We start from the raw sequence: 24826 nt of genomic DNA on the forward strand, positions 1-24826 counted from the left end.
CTAGGGAAATCTAAGCCACACTTCATTGTGAAGCATCTGACCTGCCATTGCTACATTTGTACCTGAAGGAAAATACCCCTTAGTTCTTACGAATTGTTCTCATTCTTTGTATGTATTCTTTGGTGCGTGAAAAATAAGAGGGCATCTCTGCTGCAATGTAAGCATCTAATACAGACTCCTTTGGTTAGTTCATTTGAGACTAAGTTCTAATTTAGTGAGTTTTGTGTTTTGATTCAGGGATGTAATTTTTACTAATGCAGTGGATTACCCTTTAATATGAATATAAATGTATGTGCATAAAGACATCTTACATTGTACCGATTTTCACATGCTTAGGTGCACGGTCTTAACATTCCCGGCATTAACAATACATCCATACACAGCGGGAATGAAGGAGAGGAGAAGCCAGGCTAAGAGACAAAGCAGAGTTGGAAAAGTTCTGCCTTATCAAAACAATCTCACGTTTACACTGAATTTCAGCTACTGATAGCTGCTAATATTAATAAATAGGATTTCCTGGCAAGGTTAGAATAACAGATACTTTAAAATCTGAATGTTATACAGATTTTTTTGATGTGCAATTTGAAATCATGATTTTTTACTGAATTATAAATGTCCTGGGTCATTTGTACATACAGTCTGTCATCATCCCCCAGGAGATACAGTCGATCTTTGGTGACTGCTGGATTGAAACCCTCCTCCACTAGTTGTATTTTAAAAAGTTGCTCTAAGTTCAATGGCACTCTACGAAACAAAATTAGATCTCTGCTAATCAATGTCAGCATGTAATGGTGTGGAATAGATTAGATTTCCTAAATTTAAAGGAATCACATTTAAAGAAGATCCATACAGCACAGAAGTTGAAGCCTTACTAATAGAGGCCTAAACTATCTGTATTCCTCAGATAATAACTGGACTGTGGAATATGTGGACCAGTAATTACTCTGAATGTAAGGAGTGCTGTGGCCTCAGAAAAATAATTGAAAGGCTTATGTTACTAATCTATTTAAATGAGGCAGGAAAATACTAGTTTTCAGCTTTCAGCCAGCATCAAGGGTTTTATCCAGAAGATGATTGTGTTCTCAGATGCAGAGTTTTTCTCAGAAGAGTACAGAAAAAGGCAGTTGGAGACTAGGCAAGACAAACCACTGCTTGATGGGTCGGCTGTTTCGTATGTTTAATTCAAAAGTTAAGTAATTAGGCATGCTGATTAGCTGTCTTGAATCACCTCAGTAACTACACATCCTTTCTCAAGCGACATTTATTTTGAATAATTAACTTGAGAAGTACAGTAAAAGTTACATTCTTGCAACATTTTCCTCATTCAAGTTCAACTTCAGTTTAGAATTTGGCTATTTATTTACAGGTAGGATAAAATTCTAAGGCTTCCCTTGCAAAAGACAGCTCTCTTGCAAGCTTTTGTTTATGTGGGGATCTTCATTTTGCACAGAAAAGTCTGTAGAGGGAGCTACAGTGAACTGAGAACACAGCTGTGTTACTGCGCTGAAGGAATCCAGCAGGAAATGTATTTCCCACTAAGAAATCTTCCTGATTTTACATGCTAAAATGTGCCAGGTATCCTTTAACTGCTCACGCAACTTGTTGTTTTTCAGGCTGAACTGAAATATCTGGGCGCAGTTCTACTTTCATATGGGTAAATGAGAAGAGCAAGTGAGAGACAAAAAAGCCTTGTTGAGAGTTGCTGGAGGAACTAGAAAGTGCATAGTCCTCAGAGAAAAGTGTGAAAACACAATGCAGATGGACATACTAAAAGGTACTTAGCAACACTAATTTACCTTAATCCTTATAAAACACGTAGTTTGGAAGGTGAGTGTTAACATGTCTGTAAGTACTTTCTCCATTAAATTCACAGTTTTTCTTTAGTCAAACACATGCCATTCCTGTTCTGCCTTCATGACCTGAAGGAAAAATGAAGAAAAGCTAAACTTTGTCAGATGCTGTGGAGCTCCTTAGACTTAGGAAAGAGACTTCCACTCCGCAGGTTCAGAGACTCGAGGCTTTGCAGGGTTTGCCAGCAGGCAGATACTTGGCTTTGATCCACAGGGTGTCACCAGAGGGTAACAAGTGACTGGAAGTTTTAAACTGGGACTCAAGCTCACTGTAGTGTTGGATAAGTGGAAGGTGTGTGGACAGTGAGCATGGGAAAGCCCTGCACTCCTTATGCTGGATAACCATAGGATGCTCCAGGCTGCGCATTTTCTGTGCAGACAGCATCCTCTCTTTTCTATTTTCTATTGTTTTATGGTTTGATGGCAGACCTCACTGTAATGGTACAAGGCAGCATGCTGTGTTCTAGCTAGCTCAAGTGACAATAATCACACCACAAAACAACACTTACCTAATTACTGATGAATGGCAGGGAGATGGGATTCAGAGTGGATGACTTGTGGCTTTGGTGAACCTGTGTAACAGGTCAGCTGGGTTTGTTCTTTTCTTACCTGTTTCACCTGACCTTTCCCACTCAAAGTCCCAACTGAGTATTTTTCAGGATTGCTAAACTGAAATCCTCGGTATTCAGTTTCATGTTTCAAATGCCTTTCTGTCCCGTTGTCAAATTCACAGCTACTCCAGTTGCTATTACAGGTTTATTTGCAGTGTTAGCACGGTATTTATGTAAGCTTGCAATCAATTGAGACAGTCTGACTTGATCTAATTCATTGGTTGTGCCAAAAGGAGTGATTCAGTTTCCCTTTCCTTCTTGTGTGGCATCCTAGCTCTACAGCCTCCCTTGCTCCAGCGCCAGTGCTCTTCTGACACTTCAGTGATGAATGCAGCTCACTAACCCAGCAGAAAACTGTATTTTGCTGGGTGAGTTCTCTGCTGGCTGACTGACTAGAACTGGCTCATCAAGGGGATCATATTAGTACCAGTGCACATTAGGATTAGTGCCAACCATATTAGGACCAATACAGAGGAGGGAATGGAGATAATAAGCAACAGCTTGATCTCCCTTCCCTACATGCTAAATCTCAAATCCTCCTTCTGTTCTTTTCCCACTTCTGTGCGGGTTGCAAGGTGTCTATTAACCAAGCAAAGCAATTTCTGTAAATGTAAGAACCAAGTTCATAGTCTATGCAGAGATAAATCACTGAAACTACTCATGGCTCAGTTCAAGCCATTCGGTTTTTGTCCTCCCTGTCTGGCAGAGGTTCAGGAGATGAAGGTCAGTGAAGTATATGCTCTGGCATATGCTTGAACCACTTGAACTGCCTAGACTTCGCTCTCTGCTCATTTATGACAAGCCAAAGAAATTCTAGGTGAAGCTGTCTGAATCACAGTGAGACTCATCTTTCTTTCGCAGAGGTGTTAGAAGCAACTGGTATTAAATTCTAGGAAGAAAAGGGTAATATTCTACAGTGATATGTGAGAGATTCCTGGTGCTGGGTGATAACTAGATTATTGGCACTGAGCCCATCCTCATCTTCCTTGGGTGGACATGGTTGGGATACATCAGAATAGATGTACTCTGTAAGATCAAGGAAGGGAGCTGTCAAAGCTTGAGAATTATCTCATTTTCTAATACAGAAACTCCAAGCGGGAACCTTGCTCAGTTCTCTTTCATGGAGTCGAGAAAATGATTCCATCCCATATGTAGATTTCAAATTCTGTCAGTTCATTACAGATGCACAGCCGAGCTCATTCCAGAGCCATGCCAGCAGAAGTTCAGTGTTCAGATAGGTTAGTACTGGTATGCCAGTCATTGCAAGGAAGTGACTTGCTCCCTCCTCTCTGCTGAGGGCTTGTTATTTGTCAAGAACGGAAGTGGCCAAGGGGAGATGAAAGGGTAAGAACAAAGCAGAAAGCTTAGCTGAGCCTTGACCTCAGCAGAATTTAAAATTACTCCTTTCCACCAAATTTTGCCTTTGCCATTTTTTTGTATTTGTGATGCAAGAGTAAATGACATCCATGTGTCCAAATCCAGTGTTGTTTTTGAACTACTAACTCTAGGCTTGAATCAGATAAAGCATAAAGCTCACAATAAATTTATGACATCCTCTGAAGGAGACACTCAAATCAAACCCTACTTGTATAGTTTGTTACTATCCTACCATCGAGGCAAGCCTATACTCAGAGGCATTACAGTATGAGCAGCATTCGTAGATGCTGCCAATAAGAGCATCAAGTGATGGAATGTGCTTATCAAAGAACTGTGTTTTCTGTGAAGAAGGGGGTGGGAAGAAGCTTTATTCTCAGAGCCTTATTTACGGAGCAGCAGCAGCAAATTAAACAGACAAGATCTGCCATTTAGTTTAGTCTAAGGGTAGTCCAGCCTCTTTCACAGGAATAAACTGCATGCATTTGCTAGAAAAGAGTAACTGAGTAATTGCTTGTCTGTTAAAGGGAATATTCAAAAGCTCAAGAAACTGCACGGGGTGACTGAGGTTCTGTGGCTTATTCCTCTTGTCAGGGGGTCTCTTGAAGACATTCTTTAGCTCAGTGTAGAAAGGAGGAGCAGAGGAAAGCTGAGTTTTGCAGCATTTCTCCCTAAAGTAGATAGAGGCCTAATAACTTTGACACGTTGGGTCGTCCTCCCCTGGAAGCTTGGGATGGATAAGAGGTTATTGGAGAGCCAAAGTTTCCTGTCTTTTCCAAGAGACAGAACAAGTAGAACAAATGCTGAGCATTGCCACAAAAAATCATGCAAAACCCCTTCACATTAGGAGGCAAGTAGCTTACTTGCAGTTGCTACTCACACAATGGTTAAAGGAACCAGCATTTTTGAAAGTGTTGTTCAGATGTATAATGTGATATGGCTGCAATTTTAACTCCAGTGGGAGTGAGAAAAAAACTGGATGCAGTTGTTACTTCAAACGCACAAGTTTACGTTAATAATTTCTATACATTTTCTTCAAGAAAGATGTGAAGCAGTTTTCAAATTTTAAAAACTAATGTGCAACAGGCTATGTGACAAGACCACCTATTTGAGATTCAAGAAATTTCAAATGTCCTAGAGCCACGAAGTTCACTTGGCAGCCCTGACAGAAAGTATTGTCACAGCACTGACCCTAGAAAATGTTGGCAGATCATGTTACTGTATACATGGAAATACTGTTCTGAATGAAATCTATCCCCCCAAGTGATGTGCCTTTTGCTGCATGAACCTCCTGCATTTTTCTGTAGTCAGCACTGCACTGCTTCTGGAAATGACAGAGTGTAAATGTCATGGATTACGATCACCAAATCCCATGCCTTCATAGACCCTTCTTCAGCTCCGTCACCTTTCTATAATAGAAACAAGACATCTAAAATTAAAACAGATATTTATATGTATGTCGGTGCTCATGTTTATGTGCACATACAGTGTAGCTGGTCAAAATGTGCATTTCTGCAAGCTCTGTTTGGAAGATAAATACTACATCAGTCATTTCCACGATGTAACGTGGTTAGTGAACTGCCAGAAGGACAGTGGAAAGTCCTGTCTTCCTGAAATCAGATGGATTGAGTCAACAAGGACTATTTTATTTGCTTGAAGTTCCAAACACTTTTTTGACTTCTAAGCCAAAGTTTTGTCTAACGGTTATCTCACCAGATTTCTGGCACTGTGTTTGCTCTTTCAATTTTAACTTCTATCTCCTCTCTGGCCGATGTCCTGCCCTTCACATACATGCACCTCTACTACATATACTGTTGTTTCCTTAGCTCAGTTGCTGAGCCTTGTTTTGGGTTAGGATACATAACTGTGTTTCTCTACACCTTTCCAGTATTCCAGCTACCTGGTTCCCAAAAAAGGAATTATTTCCTAAATTATCAGACATGTTTGAAATTTAGTGCAATACTTATTAATATTTATATGTTCTTTTGAAATGCATTTTGTTGAAATGCATTTTGTTGAAATGCATTTTGATTATGTGGTGTGATTGCATTTTGCAATGAATTTTTGAAGACATTTTAACTGAAAGATATGAAGAGCGATGTTTGCATAAATAGAATAGTACACCAAGAATTGAATCATACCAGTGTGCTAACCACCTTAAAAAAATTTGATCTATTGCTAAGTTTCATATAGAAAACATCTACATAGGTCATCTGCTTTCAAACAGGAGAAGTTTGTATTTTGATTTCTTAAAGATGAGGAAGGTTATACTCTTGCTTCCTAAGAACATAAGGCTATATAACTGTGGGTTGTGTATGTGCATATATGTCTATGTCTGTTCTCTCCTTCCCCTCCCTGTAACTTGAACCTCTTGGCTACTTTCAGACAAATTTGAGAAAGGGTCATAGGTCTCAAAGGTATTAAGTTCCTACAAGTTCTGTGATAATAGCTAGCTGGATAGGAATAAAAAGACTCCTTAAGTGCCCCAGCTAGCAGAAGGGTTGCAGAGCCATTAGGTACCAGTGTATCCACACAGTGGAGGTTCCTTATAAATTCTGATCCCTGCTGGTGGTAAATAACATGTAGCTTATGATTATGATTTATCATTTACCATATGAATTGCACAAAAACAGAGGAAATCGGTTTTACTTAGTTCTTGTACTCATAGGAAGAAGAGTTTCATTCTATAGTCAAAACTCCATCGTAGCAGGTTGCATTCAGTCTGATGGAGTGTGTCCCACAGTGAAGAGGTCCTGACGAGGAAGAACAGAAATCTTCAAAGAAATACCCACAATTAGCATTTGGGGGAAGCTCCATCAATAACTATAAAGGATCAAATAGGCAGAAGCAATGTATAATTTGTCAGCAAATTCAGAGAATAAATCAGGTTGGATGAAGCTGGAATTAGGAAGAAAAAATTTCCTGCCATTTCACATATGTGGATTGTTCGGTTAGATAAGGGATTAAATCTAATTATATGCTTCTTTTGAGTGTGAAGAAAGATAAACCAAGAACTTATATTATTTAATTAAATTGGAAATATCTTTCAAAGGCCTTTGAAAACAGTACATTGATTTTCAGCTCTTATTATAGGTCACAAGTTAAATATGTTAGAATAAATAAATTGTTTTAATTATGTGCAACAAAAGATTTGGACTGTTTTTAGAGTTCAGAGTTGGCAACAAAATTATGAGCTTAGAGAAGAAAAAGTAATTTTAACATTTTGAGGTGCATTTGTTCTCCCCAGCTGAAACAGTCCAGACTTCTGAACCTCAGCAAGTCTGAAACTTGCTTTCTAAGAAGCACATTGGATCCTTCCATGTTGTTTCTGCTAGCTAACAGATAAGATTTGCTGTGCCAAGTTCTCTTGTGGGTGTAGGCTGTTGGAATTTTACCAGCTTGATAAGGCACTACAAGGAACTGAGGCCTCTGACATTTGTATTGGTGAACAGGCTAAGTTTCTGTAAGTAAAGTAAAAGAAGCAGTAAAATCTGTTGAATATATGTAAATAATAAGATCAGCTCACACCAGATATGCCATACCAAGTAGTTTTAATCAGTAATATAGCGGAAATACTGGTAGGAAAGGGTAGGCTCTTCCTTAACCTTAAACGTCACGGCCCTCAAGTGCTTCAGGCCTGTTGCTACACCACAAATCTAAACAACAATGTGTGCTCTGAAAAGCAGGACCTCAGTTCCTGCGCAGATGGAAATTCACATTTAAACAGTAGTATCATGCCTTGGGACTTCTGTTTCTTCAATAGATATGTGTTAGAGAAAAAGATACGTGAGGCTGGGACCAGATATTGTCCTAAAACATATCTGAGTTTATACTTTGATCTTCACTAACGCAGGTCTTGTTGCCAAGGATAACTTCTCTCTACTGCACGCTTTTTATAATGCTGTGGTTTTAAGCTAGAATCTTACCACTTAATTTAATATCTTATTCTCTAATGCTGTTGGGCCAGAATGTTCTTCATTAACTGGAAGCACATTGCTTTAAATGGATTGCCTAGTTATCAGAATGAAATGGTTTTATATAAACCTGCAAAGCACCTTATATCACTCAGAAATGATGGATAGAATATTACAAAAAATGCATGGACCCCCATTGAAAAAAAACAAACAAACCCAGACTTGCTATTTAATCATTATAGACCAGATAGCAGCAATGTGAAGTTCCTGTTTCAAGTTAAAATTCTGTACTGAGGTGTGGTTTGCAGTGGAAGAAAATAACTGTACTAGATCAGCACATAATTTTGAAAATAATTATCAAGGTTTTGGGTAGTGAACTCACAGAATCACAGGATCCCAGAATGTCAGTGGTTGGAAGGGACCTGGAAAGCTCATCCAGTGCAATCCCCCCATGGAGCAGGAACACCCAGATGAGGTTACACAGGAAGGTGTCCAGGCGGGTTGGAATGTCTGCACAGAAGGAGACTCCACAACCCCCCTGGGCAGCCTGGGCCAGGCTCTGCCACCCTCACCATGAAGAAGTTTCTTCTCAGATTTAAGTGGAACCTCTTGTGTTCCAGTTTAGACCCATCACCCCTTGTCCTATCACTGGTTGTCACCAAGAAGTGCCTGGCTCCATCCTCCTGACACTCACCCTTTAGATATCTGTAAACATGAATGAGGTCACCCCTCAGTCTCCTCTTGTCCAGCTCCAGAGCCCCAGCTCCCTCAGCCTTTCCTCACACGGGAGATGCTTCACTCCCTTCAGCATCTTTGTTGCCCTGCGCTGGACTCTCTCCAGCAGTTCCCTGTCCTGCTGGAACTGAGGGGCCACAACTGGACACAATATTCCAGGTGTGGTCTCCCCAGGGCAGAGCAGAGGGCCAGGAGAACCTTTCTGACCTACTGACCACCCCCTTCTAACCCACCCCAGGTACCATTGGCTTCCTGGCCACAAGGGCCCAGTGCTGGCTCATGGTCACCCTGCTGTCCCCAGGACTCCTCAGCTTTCAAGGTGTTGCAATACATTCTATCAATTGGGTATAATAACATGCATTATGGGGTCTTATAATAAGATTTTTGATCCGAAGGGTTCAGCACCTCTTCAGTCAACCACATTTAAGTAACTTTCTTGTATTTGAATGAACTTGGCTTTATATACATTTGAATAATCTTTACTGGTTTTGTGTTCCATGATTTTTTTGTCAGTTAAAACACACATTGGTAGATCAAGTCCTTCTTGTAGAAGAAGACAATGATATAAAGAACTACCTGGTATACAAAACGCAAGAGGATTCATTTTGATGACAAAGTGGGGACTGTGAGGAGTGACACTTCGATACACTATGAATGCGAACTGTATGAATTCTGTATTGGGTTTTCAGGAATAAGAAGAGGTAAGTAGAGAAATATAAGTAAGTGATTGCTTCAAGGAGACAAATGATATTTTATTTTTTATAATAAGTGACCCAGAAGATGGTCAAGTGATGAGAGCGGCGTGGGGATACAATTGAGTGCATTTTATATGGTTAGTGCATTGATAGTGTTGCGGTTATCAAGGCCCATGTGAGGGCAATCTGAGTCAAGTGACTGCTGCTCAGTGAAGGCTGAAAGGAAAATGCTGTTTACCAGGAGTAAAGGTTTCAAGGTCAGACCATAAATCTGCCAGTTTGCTTCGATTGTACTCAAATGCAGATTGGCTTCTGTCCAGGAGGAACTAACCCTAAGAAAGCAAGAAGCAGACCTTTGAGATATGAGAAAGAATATCTTACTGAAAAAATGCAGTCCATCAGAATCTTTTTATTTTTAAATGACAAAGCTCATTGTAATGATGGTAAGAACCATTTTAGGGACCCCAGAAAGCATCAAACATATGTAGTAAGCAGGAAAATATGTATTATGCAGAGTCAGAAAATCTATGTAAACTGAGTTGATAAAGAATGATCCAAAGGTCCAAAACTAGCTGATAAGTCAAGAAGGACAGAAAAAGAAGCAAGACCTTTGGATTTAGTCACAAGCCAATCATTAATTTTTTTAGAAGGTCAATGTAAGTAAAATGACCTTAGCGAAATAAACTGAATCAAATAACAAGCATTTGAGCAGAACTAGCATAAACTTGGGGGATTTGTTTTTATTCTTTAATTAAGCAGATGACAACATTTCTTAACTAGGAACTAAGGAGCATCAAGAAAGTTCCTTTTTGAAACTAAAGAGAATATTATTGTATCCTTTTTTACTGTAAGAATAGTGTTTAAGGCAAATGAGTCGTAACAAATTGAGTTATGAAAAAGTTCTGCAGTCATATGAAACAGGGTAAAGCACACTTGATATCATACTAACTAAATTAAATAACTTTGCTCTGAGAAGTATGTAAATTCATTAAGAGAGAACTCACACTGTCCTGTTTCTCCTTGGAAGAGGTTCTGTGTACCTGTGCCAAAAAGGCAAACTGCTGAATGGTTAGTTACCGAGTAGAATAAAACTTGCTTACTCCTATATCTAAGGCGTGTTTAAACTGTAGCTGATTTGCTGTATTCTAAGACTGCAGCTTATGTTTTAATATACATTAATGCCAGTGATGTTTACCTTTTTCCTGCAGACATATCCATAGCAGGAAAAGGTAGACATCACTGGCATTAACGTATATTAGAACATAAGCTACGGTCTTAGATACACTACCTGTGATCTTACATGTAGAAGTCACGTTAAGTACCATGTCTGTTCACACCATGCCCTGCTGTACTAGCTCTGGATGATGAAGCGTAGGCTGAAGCAGCATTGACCGAAGCTGGAGAAAGGCTGGGCGCTGCATGGGTGACACAGGCAGGGCCAAAAATAATGAGCTTGAAAGAAAGATGCAGAGGTCTGTAACTTCAAGCAGAATAGTTCGGGTGAAACTAATTTTCACTGTGCCTGCTTTTTACTTTTTAAATCAAATTATTTAAAAGTGAACTTTTATGCAAAGTTGCAGAATAACCTATCGGGCTAAGGGGGATATACTAAATATGAGTAGAGCTGGTGGCAAACACATTTTTATTGTAAACTGCAGTTCTGTTGAGATAGTATTATTGAAGATGCTTCTGTTGATTTTATCACGGGAGATTTTGCGGGGGAGGGGTGGAGGGGGAAGTGTGTTATTGTAAGTTAACACTTTTAGATTGCCATTTTAAGATGACTTTCCATCATCTTACAGGCGCAGCTCGCCCCAGAACGGGCTCCGCGCCCCCCCGCAGGCGCTGGGCGGTGCGGGGGCGTGTCGGGGCGCTATAAAGGTGGCGGGCCGGGGGGAGCGGTAGTTGCGCTGGTGGTGGGGGCGGGCGCGGAGCTGTGCGGAGCTGTGTTGCCCGGTCCGGTCCTGTCCTGTCCTGTCTGTCCCGCCGGCAGGGATGCTGCGAGTGCGGTGCTTCCGCGGGGGGAGCCGGGGAGCCGAAGCGGCGCATTACGTCAGTTCGCGGGTTGGTGCCAGGCAGCGCCGCCGCCGCGCTCGGAGGGGCTGGGGCTGAGGATGCTCCGTCGGGAGGGACGGGGGTGCTCCGAGAGGTGGTGAGCGGGATACAGGCTCTTTTTTGACTGAGGCTCACCTGTGCATCCTCTCAGTTCAGCAGCACAGAGTTTGATGCCTCCAGTTGCCACTGTCGATGCTGTGCTACTATGAGCACAACTTTATTCTAAAAGGTGAATTGTTTAAGCATCTAGTAGGCTGTGAATAAATTAGAATGGCCGTAATAAACTGTGTGTGTTTGTTAATGCTTCGAATAACGTACATTGCTTTGGGATAACAGTATAAGGCACTAGTGGACTGAACCATTGCCTTTTGGAAGGGAAACATAATTTTCGTTCTTATTTTTATTTTAAGCTTGGAAGAGTCTTTACAGGATGGGTGCAGCGATCTTTCCAGAGCACCCAGGCAGCTGCAGCCTCCCAGAACACCTTTGCTGCTGATGACAAGGCTAGCTCTGTGCCTAAGGACTGTCCTGTTTGCTCATACAATGAATGGGACCCGCTGGAAGAGGTCATTGTGGGAAGAGCTGAAAATGCTTGTGTCCCACCTTTTTCTGTGGAGGTTAAGGTAAACAACAATAAAAAACAATCTTAAATAGGAAATAATGTGATTCTTGTATGTACAATTTGCTTACCTTTACAGGACACGAGGTGTGGTATTTACTTTTGATGATTCTTCTTTCAAACTAGTTGTTTACCCCTGTGAAGTTTTACAGCGTAGCCACATCAGTGTATTTCCTCCTATTTTCACCTCAATTGGCTGTTTTAGCAGAATAGTGGAGAGAATTTCTAATATGCACTGTCTGTTCTAATGCATTCTAATTATTCTTATAGCCCTGATGCTGTCAAAGTACACTCTCTAGCGTTTGAGATAGTTGGTAGAATTGATGAAAGTTTAATCGGGCTCAGAACTAAGTAGGGTTATCACCTGAAAAAATGTAGTCTTCTAATTAATAGTCTCTGAAAGACTGAGTGCTATAGCTATAGAGTAGCAGGACCATTCATTCAAAATAGCTCTTAAATAGCTCACTGGAACTCATGTGCTACAGTAAGTGTTGTATGGAATTGCTTCTCTGTTTACCAGGGGTTTTCTGTGCTGAAAACTGCAACAGCAACCTAAATAAATCCACATTTCTTTGTTCTCTGAAATATGGTATTTTAGAATAGGAACATTCAAACAATGGGCTTCCTCCAGATTTTTAGTGTATACTTTACCTGGACTTTAAAGTTGCCAAGCATGTGTTGTTACCTGCATTTGTGGGCATGATTTTGAGTTGTTCTCTTCCAGTGCCACAGTACAGTACTGCCTTCAAGGCAGCGTGTAGCCTGTGGCTATCACAGCAAAATGAGATGGCACACTACTTCTTAAGAGACCTTAGTAAAATGTTAAAGGCAATCTTGACAAAGTTGGCCAGAAGACCTCAGTTGAAAACAGAAAAGGGAATTCTTCTGTTCTGACACTGGGGGAATGGCAAATAGATATACTAAAAATATGTTTAAAGTGCTGAAAGTGGCAGTTTAGAGGAAGTTTGGGTTGTACTTGTGGAGAAGACTGTTCCTCCTCCAGCCCCTTTTATGTTTGTATATTTTTCTTCAGAATCTGTGTTATGATTCTGGGCAAAACTGTTTGGAGGAGTGTGAATGAATTACTGCAGCTCGGTAGTTCTAATCCCCAGATAGAAGAGTAATCATTGACTTACACTGGGATGTTTGAGATGATATCTTGGCCTCAGTGAGTGCAATGAAAACTTGACCACTGACTTCATTATGGTTGTATTTACTCCTTGAAAGCTGAAGCTCAGCTATCAACCTTTGGAATCCTGTTTCAGACACTCCGAAGATATTCTAGCAGCTTCAGAAAAAGAAGCACATGAGGACTGGCATTTTTAATACACAAGTGTATGTATGTTCAACTGCCATAGTGAATGTACAGAAGGAATAATGAAAAAAGTGTTTGTTACATTGTATAACATTAAACGAGGCAAAATGCTGTTCTCAGGTAGTGGCCAAGGGCTTGCTTTAATGTCAGAAGAAGTACTCTTTCAAATGTCTAGCTTGCATATGTGACATATTATATAGCTAGCTGGGTTCTAGTGCCTGTTAATCCATAACTCGTCAAGTGAGACCAGAACTTCACTTTCTGTTACATGCGATATCAAAAGCTCAGTGAGGAATATTTAAGTATGGGATTACCTCTGCAATTCAAATACCTACAACTTGGTGCTAAAGCAAGGTTTAACTTTGTTTTATGTAAACTGCCAAGCCTATATAATACATTGGCCACGACAGGTAATAATAATAGAACACGCTAGCTGAGATGTGGTTTCTTCTGTTTTCCTCTGCTTTTGTCTTACTGTTGCATTTCTACAGCATGCTTTAACTTTACCTGGGGGCATTGCTGAATAACCCAAGCAGTAGTCCAAATCCTGCCTTGCCAATACTGAAATATATTAATAGATTCAGTTACTGTTCAAATCTTTGTATGGCTGAGAGTTAAGGCATGTATACGTGTTGTTCCAGGATAATACAACAGCCAGAAATCCCTGTTGCTGTCCCCGTGAGCAGCAGTACCAGGGTTGATGTGTATCACACGCCTTCTGCCACGTATGAGTGAGGGTCGTTGGTTATGGAGTTTTAAACTGCATCGTGAAGTTTTAAACCACAGGTTAAAACTACCAAATTTGAGTTATATAAAGAAAAATTGAGGCCTTGGACCTGAGATGCTTTAAAAAAACGTATCTGAAATTATAATGGTCGTGCTCTGAGATCCTTCTAAGTTGTGTGTTAGAATTGTACATGTGTGTACTCGGGAAGTATTTTAGTGTGGACGTATGGCTCTATTCAGCCCTCTGTTGTACTTTGAGACATGCTTTTCTTATACACAAGACTTTTTGCTGTGATGCAGGAACGATGTGCTTGCCATAAGGAGAAGGAAGGAATGAACTGAACACAGAGCCCTACATATCTGATGAAAATGAATGAGCTAAGACTATTACATATTCTTCCGGGAGCCTGAAAGGGCTACCTACGTAGGTTATGTAGAGGTAAATACACTGTTGGGAAGCATGGGAAGTCTTAGCTAGGAGGTTAACAACCACTTTAATTAGGAAGATGCCCTTTTTTGAATTGGCACTTGGATCAAAAAGTTCACAGTTCAGACATATTCTTCTGAAGCAGCTGACAGTCAAACATTGAGCTTTATAGCTCTGGACTCTGCAAGGTTTTTCTGTATATTTTGTGAATAATAATGCATTCTTTGAAAAGAGGTGTTATTACCACAGATCGTTATATCTTGAGTGAGAAGCTGGAGGGAAGTACTTAACACTGAATTAGGCAAAAAGCATTTTGATCTGAATTCCTCTTTCAATGTGCTTAATTTAATAACTGTCGTTACTAGCTTTAAGGTACATCTCAAGAGTGTTAATATTGATAATGCTAATTATTTCCCACAACGAATGTTTAAAATACATAGCAACAATAGGAGTAATTCTGCTCTTTTTTAAAGACAATATTTTCCTTATAGCTTTCTTTCTGAAAATAAAGGTTTTTTCTTAAATGCTGCTACAGTTTCTCAGTTGCTCTCAGACAGTAAGTTATAAAGTGCATTGGGGAGATTATTAAAAGCTCTTTTCTCTTTCCTGGATGAGGCACTTTTTGGACAGTCTGAAATGAATTGTATGTATATGATCAAAGGGACCTGAAATCTCAACACTGAATTGGTATGAAATAGATGTTCCAGCCATGTACCCTTTTCCTGGTTATTCAGAAGATGGGGAATAGGAGGGGTGTTGTGGTGTTAACCCTTACTCTGCATAACTTTAAGATTATGCCATCATATTAGTGAAAGACTAGTGTAATTTCTCTGTTGAAAAAGCGGTTCTAGGGGACACCTGGTGAAGAGGGGAGCTGCAACTCTGGGGAATTAACGAGATTTGAATACCTCATGGGTGGCTCTGAAAATAACCAGCTTTACTCCTTAAGACAAATTTGTCTCATTAGCAGAACGGGTTTCCGTAGGAATGCGAGGCACTTCATGTGATCTGCACGTGACTTCTGAACAGCTGGCAAGCCTGAGGTGATCAAATTACCCAAGACCTCGCTTAGAGAAAAAGAATAGATTTCTTCAGGAAGGATGCGATATGCACGTTTTCCTCTGTTGTGTTAGTGTTAGCAGAGACCCATCAAAACTGTTGGTTTCACAGCGTATAAATCTAAACAAAGTACTTTCAAAGAGACACGGAACTGAAGGAGCATCGTTTGATTCGATTATGTGTCTGGATCTTCTTAACAATGAGACCTAGGACATTAGTTTTAATTAGTTTTTAACTTGAGAAGGCTATCACAGCATTTCAGCAGCAGAGGATTTAGACCTCTAAATGTTCTTGTTTTAATCCAACCCTGATAGGTGAATTCGGTATCTCTTGTATTTTCTAGACTGCTGCTGTACCTGAAGTATGTCCCTTCTAGCCAGCAAAGCATGTTACTTAGGATGGCTTTACAATTCCTGATGTCACCACTGTGACTGTACTGAAGTGAGACTTTTAACAAGGTGACTTCTACACGCTCATTTTGGAGATGAGCTCAAGGTTGTTTTAATTTAAAAACACCTCTGCTAGCCTTATTAAATAGCGGAGTCTATAGGATTTGCTGTTCTTGGTGTGTTTGTACAGGTCTAGTGTATTAAGGACCAATATTAGCCACTAAATACTAACTGAAGTGTAATGTAGCCTCTTGGTTTTCATCTGTGATTTGGTAAGTAATGAGACTTTCTGTAGGGCTATGGCTAAAGAGGGGAAGAGACAATGTGTCAGCAGTAGTGGAACTGTCTGCCAGGTCTATGAGCCTGCATAGCACGTACAGCTGAAACTTCATTTTGCTCCTGTATGTAGGTATTTGTGAGGATATCAGCCATTCACAACTAACGCCTGCACTTACAGAAGGTTAATGACTGGACACATGCACATCGTAAAACATCTGAGTGAAACCTTGCCAGTGGTGTGTATAAATAGAAGTAGTAAAGACAAAAAATAAAGTCAGCAGAGTGCTATTAATACCAGGATAGGGATTCTCAACCAGGAATAATCGAAGGTTTATCTGGAGCATTGAAGCTTCTCTCTTTCTTTCATCCTCCACCCCACCACCCGCCTCTTTATTTTAAAGGAATCAGCAGGACAATAACAATTCTTAGCAGCTCTTCAAAATATTGCAGGAGTCAAATGTAATGCACACTGCAACATGTGAATGTCCTAACATATAGAAAGCAATGGGAAGTCGGTGAAAGAAGAGCAAGAAACTTTGAATATTAAGAATTGGGTCTTATGCATCTATTCCACTCTGCCAAGACAATTGATGTTTATTCTTTGTCACTTACCTGTTATTTTGTTTCAGGCAAACACACATGAAAAATATTGGGGATTTTATGAGAAATTTGGAGGCCGGAGCTTCCCCAAAGACCATGTAAAAAAAGCTGTTGCTGAAATTGAAGAGATGTGCAATATTTTGAGAAGAGAAGGTATAGTTGTCAAGAGGCCTGATCCAATTGACTGGTCTGTGAAGTATAAAACACCTGATTTTGAGTCTACAGGTAAATGTTCGTCCATTGTTGAAGGCCTTGTCTGAGACATTTTGGTTGTCATCTATTCTACCTTCTTGCTTGGAGCAGGATTATTGCCAGTGCTAGAGGAGGTCAGTGATGGCTTTGTGTAGCTGTGACTTGGAAAATCTCCAGGAATGGAGATTCTGCCACCTGGTTTGCTGACCTGTTTCAGTGCTGCATGGACTTGCTAATGAAAAATGTTTTCCTAATACCTAACCTGAACATTACACACTGGCATCTGTTGCCGGATTCCCTTGCTAGATTGCCACTGCTGCTACCAACAAGTGTTCATCTGTCATGTTTAATGGTCCTGAAAGTAGCTGTAGGCTGTTACTGCTTTGAACCCTACTCACCACATGAAATAAGCAGAGGTCCCTCCACTTCCCATCCCAGGTCATGTTCTGTAAGGACCTCCTGACTGTCTTGATGGCCCTTTGTAGCATCCTAGAGTTGGATCCATCTTAAACTATGGATGCCAAAGCTGGAAACAAGTTTTCCAGGAGGATCATCACTAGTGTCAAGGAAATTTCCATGTCCCTTTACCTACTGGCCACATCCCTCCTTGTATAGCATCATATGGCTTTGGTTATTTGCAATGAGAGGACACTGGCTCATATTCAGCTTTGCATCAAGCATAGTCTCCAGGCTCCTTTCATGTTCTTGAGGTGTTCTTAAGTTCTAGTGGAATTCAAATTCATTAGGGAACTGATAATGAAAGGTCCAATGGGACTGTCTCCCTGCACTAGTTCTGTGTTGCATCAAAGTCCTTTTCTGTGCTGTTACTTTTTAAAAGGACGGCTTATAAAGAAATTAGTTCCACTTGTAGAGAACTTGCTACCCATCATTACCTTTTAAAGCCATCTGAGTAATTCAAAAGCATTCATCTATTTAATTTCCACTAACAAAATGATGAAGTGGAGGCTTGTACATTGTGGAGGGGTTTCATCTACCTGTGAACTTGTTACGAGTGAGGCTGCGTAGCAAAATCTGTTATGTATTTTGAACAAAAAAATGTCACATTGAAAACTTTCTGAAGAATGTAAGGACCTCAGATTAAGCTCTGGTTTCCTGATTTATGTAAAGATGCGTTTTGCCAGTCCTTTGGATACAAGTAATGGTAAAAAGGTGAGAAGTGAGTGAGCTGGAAGAGCTGAGAAAAGCATATTTGTCTGTAGGTTAATGGCCTTTTTCTTTTCAGGTATGTATGCTGCCATGCCGAGAGACATACTGCTGGTGGTGGGAAATGAGATTATTGAAGCGCCTATGGCTTGGCGTGCTCGTTTTTTTGAGTATAGAGCATATAGGCGAATAATCAAAGATTATTTCAACTGTGGCGCTAAGTGGACAGCTGCCCCCAAACCCACAATGGCAGATGAACTCTATGATCAGGTATTGTTCTCATGTTGCTTCAAACCTTCAGTTCTGGTTGTACAGAATTTTGTTGATAGCTTCAGCCTGATAGCTGAGTGTCACAAAATTGGAGGTGGGGATGGGTGGAACAAAACAACTCTGAAAAGCTGTGGATTTTCTAATGTTTGCTCATTTTCTGTAGCCTTTCCAAGGGAAAATGAGTGAGTGTAATTAGGGAATAAGAAACAGGAAGATGTGCTTATTGAATTCAAGTCCAATTTGACTTGTTTTGATTATTGGCTGTAACTTAGCATTACTAAAGAGGAAGGAATGCTAGAAAGACATCACAGAGATTACTTGAAAGTATTGAGATTCCCTGAGAATGTCCATATGTCCTGAGTATATCAGGAAAGTGCAAAAGAATAAATATTTTGTCACAGAAAAACCCCTCATAATCCTTATATCGCATGTTGATTAGAATTTTGAAAGTTACACAAAAGAAATAGTGGAGGATCTAAACTGTGAGTATTTACCCTGCAAGTGAATATCTTGTTTTTAAATTTTTCTTTCATAATAATTTAGACTCAGACAATTTTGGTAGTTTCCTATAGGCCCCCAAATGCATTAGTATCTTCATAAGAGCATCTACAATAAGTCCAGTAAAATTGGTTGTGGAATGATTATAACTTTCTGGGAATGATGACATCTTATCAGTGATGCAAAGAAGTCCTTGTTAAACATAATTACCTTGGAGTAATCTGTCAGTACTAGAAAACTTCCAGAGCCTATTACAAAGCGTGCTTACTTATCTAGTAGGTTTTGTTCATGCTGTTTTTTCCACCTCGTTTCTTCTTAATTGCATTGTCTCATTCTAAAACCTATTTAAATTCCTGTAGATCTACCGTCTATTATAGTTTGAAGTACTGCTCTATTCTAAAATGTGGAAAAAAGTAGGGAGTTCACCCCTGTTAGTAAATACCCTGCCTACTGGTGTTTGTGTCACTGTGCAGTGATTTGTTGGACTGATAGTTAAACTCCATTGGTAAGGAACATACTAGATATCAATAGAAACATATTTTCTTTATTTCAAAATGCTCCGCAGTAGCAAATAGTTTGAAAACTTTCCCTGACCATCTCCAACCTAAAGCTGTTATTCATTCTCTTATAACTAGGATTATCCAATCCACTCTGTTGAAGACAGGCATAAACTGGCTGCTCAGGGAAAATTTGTAACTACTGAATTTGAGCCATGCTTTGATGCTGCTGACTTCATTAGAGCTGGAAGAGATATCTTTGCACAAAGAAGCCAGGTAAACAAATGTTTCTTCTAACTGTTTTGGTATTTATCTTAATGATTTATACTTGGATTTATGTCATCTTAAATTCCTGAACGGCATTAAAATAAGTGTTGACAAAAGAAGTTGCTGTTTGTAGAATATGTGATACACAGGATGAGACTATCTTACAGCTAAGAGGTTAACTAAAGGCACAAACTCCTATAATTTTGGCATTTAATATGTATTCAAATAAAACCTTGGATAAACTAAGCAGTTTATATTCCAGCCTAGTAAAAATTACTTTGTCCTCTTTTCAGGTTACGAATTACATGGGCATTGAATGGATGAGGCGACATCTTGCACCACACTATAGAGTGCATATAGTATCCTTTAGGGATCCTAACCCTATGCACATTGATGCTACTTTTAATATAATTGGACCTGGTCTTGTGCTCTCTAACCCAGACCGTCCCTGCCACCAGGTAAGAGTGTAGCGGAGAGAAAAGTGGTTTGTGTTTAGAAATGACTCAACTGGATTAGGTCCCTCCTGGATAACCGCTAATCCACAAGTTTATTTTGTATACACTTGAATAATATTAAATTATTGAATGTAATCAGCACTCAGAGAGTTGTTCAGGAACTTATAGATGTATTTGCATCTTGGCTCTAGAACTTTCTAATTGGTGCAATGACCATCGTTTTCCCCCAGTTTTCTTATTCCTTATTGTGAGGCAAGGTGAGTGTTTTGTGTGTTTCTTCCTATGTACATAGCTTAAATATGGTGGAAGGGATCTATTTTGTAATAATGTAGGATCAAAGCAAGTATGTAGGATGTGGTGCTTCTCTGAACACTGCCACTACGTAAATATATTAACTGTATTGAAGGAGAAATTGAGAGGTTTCTGCTGCTTAGGTGAGTAATCCCACTTTTGTTCCTATTTTGGAAGCCTCTGGTATTATTAACTGTACCAATAGCAGGAGGCTGGTAATTGCTCAGACATTCAGCTTTGAATAACCAAGTGAGAAATACTTTCGGAAGAGCAGGAAAGAGACACATGCCTCAGTGTGTAAAACCTACTACTTCACCCTGAGAAAAGGTGATATTGCTGAACAGTGCAATCGTATCAGAAAGCCTTCCAGAGAGTACAAGCTCATCTCTGTTATACACGTTACCTGTACTATCAGTGCTTGAGGTTTTTCGTGAGGATCCCTGTGATTTCCGAGCTGTACAACCACATGGGAGCAGCTGAGCAGATACTGCGTCAGCGGGTTAGAGCTGCGTGCAGCAGAGGTGGTGGAACCACACACACAAAATATCACTTAGAAACAATATTAGTCTCTTCTCAGCAAGTGGTTTCAATGCAGATAGTCCCCTTGAATTACTGCCTCTTGTAATATCCATGATGAGAAAATATTTGTTTTAAACAATCATAGTATTTTCCTCCCCTTTTCTTTAAAATCCTGGCAGGCCAGGCGGGTTATTGAGTGTTCAGGGTCGGAGCTCCACCTCGTGGTAACACTTGAATAAAGAGCTCTTCCAAGTATTTGGGCAAAGAAGTTGAAAAGTCGATTCTCCTTAGCCAAATTATCATCCTCTTACTTTTAATTTAATTGTATAATTCTTAGAGACATAAATTATTCCCTAGGATGCCTCTATTTTGTTCCCTTTGTTGAATAAACCGCATATTGAATTCCTTGTGAAACATGATGCAAACAATTTTATGTGTTATTTTGGGTGGTTTTGTTTATATAAATGTCAGTGTAATATCAACGGTTTTTACAGTCATATGGGAAGAAATAATACAAAAAATAAAGAACTTCATACTTTGTGCTGTTACTAATATCTTTACTTCACAGGATCTAAACCACATGTTACCTTTTATCTTTAACATATCTTAGTCTACCTAACATATATAAAAAGAGTAGAAACAAATGCTGTATGTGGAACTTGAAGGAAGGCAAGAGGAAAGGAGATGTCATTGAAGTAACCTGAGAAAATGTGGCACAGGTTGGAGAACATAATATGATACTTTAAGAATCCTGTTTAGAATGTAATTAAATTGCTCTTTCAGATTGAGCTTTTCAAGAAAGCAGGCTGGACCGTGATTCAACCCCCAGTGCCGCTCATCCCAGATGGTATATTCATTCTTTCTTTCTAATAATTCCAAAAGTATTCTTAAGAGTATTAATATGGGGTGACATTGGTACGAAGTCTACAGTCATTATAGAAGGTTTATTCTCATGTGCTTAGATCACCCCCTGTGGATGTCTTCTAAATGGCTCTCCATGAATGTCCTAATGCTGGATGAGAAGCGTGTGATGGTAGATGCCAATGAGACATCAATTCAGAAGATGTTTGAAAACCTGGGTATGTCCTTACATATTTCAATGTATACTTGAAACGGTTTTTATCAGCTATGCACATTAAGGGAGGTTTCACTTAAAGTGGTCAAAGCAGCCAGCAGTAGAAAAGGTACTCGAATGACTGGATTAGCAAGTAAGAAGAATTCGGTCATTTCTCTCCTGAATACTTCACTCATATGAATCTTACAGCTTGCAGCAAATAAAGGTATGAGTAGCAATTAAAGGTACTGCTAGCATGGTTTGATTGAGCTTTTTTAACGTAAAATTGTCCAGTTTGGAGGTCAAAATCTGTCTTGGAGAGGTTGAGTGCGCATAGTGCTGAGTGATGTAGAACTGGCTGTCCCTTATTGCCATAATGCTTTCAGATTTTTCTAGCTTCAAACCCACTGTACTTTAAACTGTGAGATTAAGACCACTCAACCCAGCTATTTTTGCTCATTTGTGGAAAATCTGAGTCGTGTGAGATGTAACCTCATGATAGGGTGGAATTCCTTTACATACGCATTGGCAGGAGAACTATAATAGAATATCAAACTTGAAAGTCTTATTATGCAAAGAAAACTCCGAAGACAAATAATACAGATTTTAAAATCTGAACTCGTTCTGTGAATCCAACAGCTTCCACCACGCTGGGGGCGTAGATCTACTTGTGGCTCATAGCTGGTTAGTAGAAGGGTAGCCCAATCGCTTGGTGCTGCAGCCAGCTGACTGTTGCCGCGGGGTACCTGCGTGGTGATACAGAAGTTGGCAGGGTAGAAAGAGAGAACTCAAGGAACTGAGGGATCATTGCATTGCGGAGTAATAGATAATACTCCTTGGCAGCAAAAACTCCTTTAAAGGGAGAAATATGACGGGAAGGAGAGAATGATCCAAAGGTGGAAGATAGCACCTGTAAACATAGAAGGAGGGTTGTTGCCATGGGTGTGAGTACTTACTGAAGCTTCCCTCAAATCTGAGACAGATTGCAGGTGAGAACAAAGCAGTCTAATGCTTTAATCTGCTTTTGAAGACTGATTACACAACCTTTAGTGAGTCACTTAGCTTTTCAGTCTTAGGGTTTTTTAATACTCTGCATGACCGAGGAGCTGAGGATTCATAGATGCTTGAAAGTACTTAAAAATGAGGCTGTTAATGCTAATCACGACACATCTGTCACACTCAAACTTCACAGTCTGTGTGAGTTCTAAATAAACTCCTGTAGTCACTAAGTTCCTAGAACAGAAATGGGTTTACCCAGAACGAGACTGTTGCTGACCTAGATTATGGATTCTACTGAGCTGCTCCTGAAAGTACCAAGAAGCAGAAAGGCAAACTTCATAACAGAAGAGTCTTCTGATCCTAGTCATCTGCCAGGACTTTGTGTAAGCTAAGCCACAGCTGAAACATCAGAGCTGAAAAGAAGTGGGAGGAAGTTTAACCCAGGTAGCAAGTACAACAGCCTCTTGCCCTTTTCAGAGAAAAGAGGAGTCAGAGCTCTATACTTTGAACGCGTCTTTTCTTGAAAGAGCACATTCAGTGTCTGAACCATAAATGCTCACATGGATTTATGCAATTGTGCCCTGGTCACATATTGTAGCAGAATTTTGGCTAATTCCTCACATACCGCAAAAACTGAATTTCTGTTTTTATGATCGGCGTATCATAACACATCAAACACCAGCAGTGCTCCAGGCACTGTGTATTCCTGAGGGTATCGCTGGAATAAACAGGCCGGCTATGTTCCTGGGTTATTCTCTGCCTAGAATCTGGGAAAAGAAATTCTTAACAAATGGGTAGGAAATACTTTCTGTACTTGCATCTAGCCATAGGATCTGATAAAGCATTATCTAATGTTCTCATCAAAGCTTACCACATGAATCTGAGATTTTAATTTTCAAGTATGCAATGTATGTTTCTTGCAGGCATCTCTACAATTAAAGTGAACATTCGCCATGCCAATTCATTGGGAGGTGGTTTCCATTGCTGGACATGTGATATCCGCCGCCGTGGTACCCTGCAGTCTTATTTTGACTAGTTATGAGCCGGATCAGCAGTAGTTGTTCAGCTTCTAAAATAAACACAGGAAATGAACAAATTAATTTCACTTCTGTTAAAATGACCGCATGAGCTTTAGCGCTTGATCAGTGGTGTCCTTTCAGTGGTCTGGTGAATGATTCACTCCTATATACTCTTCACTTTCAGCAGTGTAACTGAAACTATGTCCATCAGCAGTGCAGATTTTCTGGTTGGCTTTTTGAAAGGCGTCCTTCATCTATGAAGCCTTTTGGCATCGGCTTTGAATGTGAAAACTTGTCAAGACAGCTAAAGGGTCTTCCTAGAATAGCTTGGCCACTAATACTGGACATCTACCTCTGTCTAGTAATCTATCAAGTAGGCAGCTTGAAGGGTTAAACTGGGGTAAACATCTTATTCTTTTAATTGATCTATTCTAGTATACTCATGTTTAGTGAAGATAAAATAGATGTGACTGCACAGATCTCTGAAGGAACCAAGTAACTTTATAATGTTTTTCATGTTGAGCCATACAGATATTTACAGAGGATTTCCAGTATGAACTAACTTTTAGAACAGGTTCACTTATTTGCCGTATCCTTCTACATTTTCTTCTTCTGGTGCATTTGTCGTGCATCTGAATACTTTTTATATTGCTTTTTGTATTGCTGAAATTGGTTTTATTTAACTTTTTAAAGTGTACAAATGGTAGCAAATGTTCTTCTTGTACAGGTTTCACTCTGAATTGTTTACATAACTTAAAAAAAGCACAAAAGGAACAAAAAAACATATCCAACCTCACTCTGACTTAAACCTCTGACATCTTATATAACTCCTTCTTCCTCCAATGGTAGCAGATACAGAAAAACGTATCAAACGTGCCTGGTGCTGTGAAGGAATTTGAGTATTGATTGCTGAATGTGTACTTTTTATGCTAATAAAGTTTTTGCATTCTTAA

General features: G+C 39.8%; 1 protein-coding gene across 1 annotated transcript; it reads left to right on the forward strand.

The window, feature by feature from the left end:
* The first annotated feature begins 11083 nt into the window (after window positions 1–11083).
* Window positions 11084–24826, forward strand: GATM (glycine amidinotransferase). Its single transcript, XM_005513060.3, has 9 exons — window positions 11084–11243; window positions 11645–11857; window positions 16678–16873; window positions 18084–18274; window positions 19408–19545; window positions 19830–19994; window positions 21585–21648; window positions 21764–21880; window positions 23778–24826. The coding sequence occupies exons 1-9, from the start codon at window positions 11175–11177 to the stop codon at window positions 23888–23890; spliced, it is 1266 nt and encodes a 421-aa protein (XP_005513117.1). The 5' UTR covers window positions 11084–11174; the 3' UTR covers window positions 23891–24826.

The sequence above is a fragment of the Columba livia genome, chromosome 11, assembly GCF_036013475.1.
Source record: "Columba livia isolate bColLiv1 breed racing homer chromosome 11, bColLiv1.pat.W.v2, whole genome shotgun sequence".
NCBI classification, from domain to species: domain Eukaryota; kingdom Metazoa; phylum Chordata; class Aves; order Columbiformes; family Columbidae; genus Columba; species Columba livia.

Coding starts and splice junctions, on each gene's coding strand:
- GATM (XM_005513060.3), top strand. CDS start 11,175: ATGCTGCGAGTGCGGTGCTTCCGCGGGGGGAGCCGGGGAGCCGAAGCG. Junction 11,244..11,644: donor CGCATTACGTCAGTTCGCGG/GTTGGTGCCAGG, acceptor TTTTATTTTAAG/CTTGGAAGAGTCTTTACAGG. Junction 21,649..21,763: donor AGTGCCGCTCATCCCAGATG/GTATATTCATTC, acceptor TCATGTGCTTAG/ATCACCCCCTGTGGATGTCT.